The sequence below is a fragment of the Cebus imitator genome, unplaced genomic scaffold (assembly GCF_001604975.1).
Source record: "Cebus imitator isolate Cc_AM_T3 unplaced genomic scaffold, Cebus_imitator-1.0 Scaffold231, whole genome shotgun sequence".
Classification (NCBI taxonomy): domain Eukaryota; kingdom Metazoa; phylum Chordata; class Mammalia; order Primates; family Cebidae; genus Cebus; species Cebus imitator.
This window is the reverse complement of record NW_016107546.1, coordinates 2,689,095-2,694,263: the sequence shown is the minus strand read 5'-3', so window position 1 is coordinate 2,694,263 and position 5,169 is coordinate 2,689,095. Positions and strand designations below refer to the sequence as shown.

Genomic DNA, 5,169 nt, shown 5'->3' with positions numbered 1-5,169 from the left:
ATCTTGGCTCACTGCAACCTCTGCCTCCTGGGTTCAAGCAATTCTCATGCCTCAGCCCCCCAAGTAGCTGGGATTACAGGTGTGTGCCACCACACCCAGCTAATTTTTGTATTTTTAGTAGAGACAGGTTTTGCAGTGTTGCTCAGGCTGGTCTCAAACTCCTGGGTTGAAGTGATCTCCCTGCCTTGGGCTTCCAGAGTGCTGGGATTACAGGCATGAGCGCGTGCCCAGCCCAGAATTGACCTTTTTCATTTAAGTTTTTTGGTTGCCTTTTAAAAAGAGTTTTAGATGAATAGATGTGATACACAGATTCATCGCATAACCACAGCATACGCTCACACACACCTAGGGTATGTAGTATGGCCTTTTGCTTCTAGGCCTGAACTGTACGTTGGTGGACTGAATACTGTAGGCACTTTTACAAGTGGTAAGTTATGCAGTGTGTATATATATTTGTTATGTATGTATATTTTTAATATTTTTGATAGACTGACCACCAAGCAACCTGATTTAAGTTACACATGCTTAGTAACCTACTTAGAGATATGCATTTTAAAAATTATTTTTAGGAGAAAGTTACTGTTATGAGCACCATTAATCCAACTAAGGACCTATTGGCTGACTTGATTGGGTGCCAGAGACTTCCTGAAGACCAACGTAAAAAAGTACACCAGCTAAAGGACTTGTTGGACCAGATTCTGATGTTGGACCCAGCTAAACGAATTAGCATCAACCAGGCCCTACAGCATGCCTTCATCCAGGAAAAAATTTAAACAAGATGAAGAAACTCCCAAGGGTTTGAGTAAATACAAAGACTGAAGAAATTTCACTGCAGTTTATTAATGTATATAAACTTATAAATATTTCTCCAGCAAATTTGAGGAAGCATGATTTATTTGAATTAACACCAAGGGTGATACTTCTTTTAGAAATGTTAGTTAATCTGTTTTGTGTCTTACGTGAAATTTCACTGTAGAACTGTTTTAAATTGCCAAGACTGCACAAAATTACAGTGCTAATGTATATGGTTGCAGTTCACATAAAGACAGAAGCATCTGTGATAAAATGAGTAGTAATATTGGGTGGTTGATTTGTTTTTAGCAGACTTGGCTTCATTTTGGTCTTCAGATAAAATGGCCAGCATAAATGCTGTTTATATTCACGTTTTCCTAGGTGTGTGTGTGCAGGCCACAGCAGCATGCCCTTGGTGTAGTCAGTGCCGAAAGGGGTCTGTTCCTTCTTGAGCCTGCCTGCAGGGATGGTCTCCTTTTAAAGCAGGTTGTGTGCAGCATTCAGTACACTGAAGGTAAGCTAAACCATCAACATCTCTGGTGTTTTAAGATGTTATTTTATTGGAACAACTGACAAATGAGGGACGTTAGCTTTGTGGCAGAATTCCCTGCATGTGTGATAACTGATCTTGTTTTATTTTTTGGCATTGCAACTGTGGCATAGTTACAATTTCTGTTTGTTCATCGCATTTAAAATTGGAAGAGAACGCGCTTGATGGATAGAGCGCCTTCAGTGTACTGTTTCTTATTAACTTTACTTTTTTAAAATCAACTTGCTATAGACTTTATATACATTTTGTTAAATACAGTTCCTAGTGACATAGAAATGATGCGTAGTTTTCATTTACTAAATACAAATGTTGAGGACTAATTCTGAAAGTCCTCATATTTAAAGGCTAGATAGACAACGTAATGAAATTTTTAACTATTTGTATGTCATTTTGAAAGTGTACTGCTTTATGGTAAAAGTGTTTTTCATTTGTTCATTGTTTTCATTATTTGTGATCATGTTGTCTTTCAATACAGGCATAAACCTTCCACTCTTGAACAAAGCAGCTGCTTTTTAAAAGCGGTAATTGCTTCTTTACCTTTTATTTCTTTTGTAAATGAATCTTTTCTTTAAGAATGTGACTTTAAAGTGTTGTCTATTGCATAAAACAGTTGACACTCACTTATTGTAAAGTGAAGATTGTTCTACTGCATGTGAAGTGGACCATGCAGATTTCTGTATGTTCTCAGTATGCATCACTAGATAATAAAGTCTTTTGTGAACAAGGCATTTGTAGCCATTTTTAAAAGTTTTTGTCTTCAGTGCTGGTAAGTCAGGTAAACCATCAGTAGTTAAAAGCAACCTTTTGTTTTTTTTCCTGAAAGTTTTTAATTGAAAGTATTATTAGTTAAAGATGTAAACCTAGCCAGAATTATCAGTTTATTATTAATTAGGATCCTAATTATTTCAAAAAAGTCCTACCAATTATTGTCAGCTTTCAGTGTAGTGAGATTATTCCTGTAGGTTATGGGGTACAATTCAGGATTTAACTAATGTTTCTGCTATTTTCTCACTTTTCCTTTTGATGGTGCGGAAAGAGAAAAAGGAAAACGGGGCACAGGCCATTCACCGCCTTCTCCAAGGGGTCTGATTTGCTGAGACACCAGCTTCACCTTCTTAACAAGGTTATTTCTGACAGCATGTGTAGATAAACATTTAGCAACAATTTAAGACAAAATCATGTAAATCAGCTTGGTTTTGCAACACAGAGGAATTTGTATTATTAACCTGGTAGAAGAGAATTTTCAGAAGTGTATGTAATCTTTTCTGTTTGGGGGGTAAAATTAATGCTTGTCTCCCTAAAGAATATGGAAAATAATCAGATTTTAGGGGTTTAAATAATATTTTTAAATTGTAAATGGGATTTTTTTATTCACCCAGGCACCTAATTACAACAAGCATGCACATTTTGGTGCATTCAAGAATGGAAAATCAGAATAGCAGCATTCTTCTGGTGGGTTTTGCTCCATTTAAAGACATGAAATGAACTACAGCCAGGAAGGTGATAGATGATATAATAAGCCACCTCTGAACCTACACCCCGTCTCTTCACGGTTTAGACTTACTAAAATAAATACAAGGTGATTTTCATCTTCAGGTAGAGTGAAGCCTTTTAAATAAGGCATCACATGTGCAGCTATTCTATCTTAACGAAATGGGTAGTGATTTTCCCACCATTATTTATTTTGGTGATAATATGCTGCATATTCAAGTCCTTTGTAGTTATTTTCACTCAAAGTAGTTGACAATTTGATGCTTCTGGTGATGTTTATGGCTTCATTTTATGTAATTTTTTAAGTAAGTTCCACTAGAAACAGTTCATCTTATACCTTCAAAGCTATTACCTGTTCTTTAAAAAACAAAGTTGCTTGTTACTTGTTCTTTGTGTTTTAGGTGCAGCTCAGTGGAAGATGATGACAACCAGAAGACATGAGCTAAGGTTTCTGTCCTATAAAAGATTCATTAAAAAATAATCCTTCGTTTAGTTTTTGTCTGATTTTTTTAGTTTTCAGCACTATGATTTGGGTTTTATTAGTGTTTGGTATTTAGAATAGTGATGCTATTGTGGTTGTTCATCTGTAAAGTGCTTGTTTTATCGTACTTCCTGCCTCTCCGCCTCCCCCAGTTTCTCCTCTCCTAAAATAAAAACAGTAGTCAACTTTAGTGATATAAAAGGCTGTTGGTGATGAGATTGCACATAACACATGGTTGTCACAATTGGATCTTAAGGATTATTAGAAAAACAGCAGCCACCAGAATAGTATATATCTAAAAGTTAGTCTTCAGCTTTTAGGCAGATGCAAAAGAATAGAAACTGGAACATTAAGAGTACTGTCCAACTCCTTTAGTATCTATTCCCCAGCTTACCCTTTAGTAACCTCGTTATTTATCAGTGTTCTAGCCTTAAAGTAGAGAAAATATTCAGAGCCACTGTTAGCTTTTCTTAAGGGAAATGAAAAAGATGATACTGTGGATTTTTTTTTTATACTTCTCAATTTAGCATATCTAAACTACCTATTTGAAAGGAACCCTATAAACTGTCTTATGTACGTATATGTGATTTTCTTACAATCTACAATTTTGCTGAGGGGCAGTTTGTAACTCTGCAAGACCTACTAGATTGAATTTATTTAGTGAATGCTCCATAATAAATTTGCATTCATCTTTTAGAGTAGCTGTATAGTTTTCAGGTGTTATCTGTCATGAAGTTTTTGCTTTTATTATACTTTATGGCAAAAATGATATCAAGTGATTATCAGACTTGAGGGCTCATAAAAGTCTTAGGTATAGCTCTCAAAGATGTCATAGTTTTTTCTAAGATTGGGAGAAGAGTTGAGATCTAGAAATTACAGACATTTTTTTATACTCTGGATAGACTTTATTCTTGAAAGGCAGCAGAAATGAGGTTGGAATTTTGAGGTTTTGAGCAGGGGGAGCATTTTATATTCACCCTTAAATCGTTATTAATACATCCTTTTTCTTCATTCCCCAATAGCTATCTCATTTCACTCTACTTTCTCAAAATTTTGTTTTAAAATAGAAATTTTTTTGCCATTGTTAAGTACCACTTTATTCCTAACAGAAATAAGTACTCAGGACATTTTTTTCGATGTGAAATATTTATATAATGTTTTATGGTGTGTGGTAGAAGAATTGAATTGTAATGTTCTCAGTTTTGTTCCATATTTGCATTCCTCTTATGCTTTACCTGTATTTTATCATTTGTAAGCAAAATTCTAGCTATATGGGTAAAAGTAAAATCTCTGAGATGAAACAAAGGAATCATACATAATAAAATTTAGACCAAGTAGTTAAGAAATGGCCCTTTTGAATGTTTAAGATAGGAAAGAAGCCATATATTCAAATATGTAATTTTCCTCCTTTAGTTATAATGACATCTTTACCAATTGGGCTTATAAATGTGTTTTTTTCTTAATCATATCCTAGTTCCAGTATATTTTCAACATGAATTTTATCATTCTCCTCCTATTGGAATGTCCTCCTTATAGAAATGTCCACAACAAATTCATTTATATTTTTTACGTGTCAAAAATGTACGCTAAATTAACTTTAAAAAATGTTTTCCAGTTATTGTGATAGATGTCATTATGGCATCCTTAATTTTTCTTCTCCTTCTGTATATAGGGTGAGGGACTGTTCTGAAGAACCTTTCCATTTAGTGACCAAGATATGGAAGCTGATTTCTGGAAATGCACAGTGTATATTCTAATTATTTGTGGTACCGTTTGAATTGTAACTTGCATTTTAGCAGTGCATGTTTCTAATTGACTTATTGGGAAACTGAATAAAATATGCCTCCTATTATCA

General features: G+C 34.6%; 1 protein-coding gene across 10 annotated transcripts in view; it reads left to right on the top strand.

Moving 5' to 3' along the window:
* PRPF4B (pre-mRNA processing factor 4B) overlaps positions 1-5,169 on the top strand; it is a 44,322-nt gene extending 39,153 nt beyond the window's left edge. The window contains exons 15-21 of one of the 10 annotated variants that reach the window (XR_005195298.1): positions 570-844; positions 1,174-1,306; positions 1,818-1,863; positions 2,379-2,465; positions 2,722-2,794; positions 3,235-3,280; positions 4,987-5,169. Coding sequence is in view for 1 of the 10 variants with exons in the window: in XM_017497454.2 (XP_017352943.1) it covers positions 570-773 (204 nt within the window). In the remaining 9 variants the exon portion in view is untranslated. Of the gene's footprint in view, positions 1-569 lie in introns of all 10 variants that reach the window. The other 9 variants (XR_001816136.1, XR_005195299.1, XR_001816135.1 and 6 more) reach the window with 9 other exon arrangements.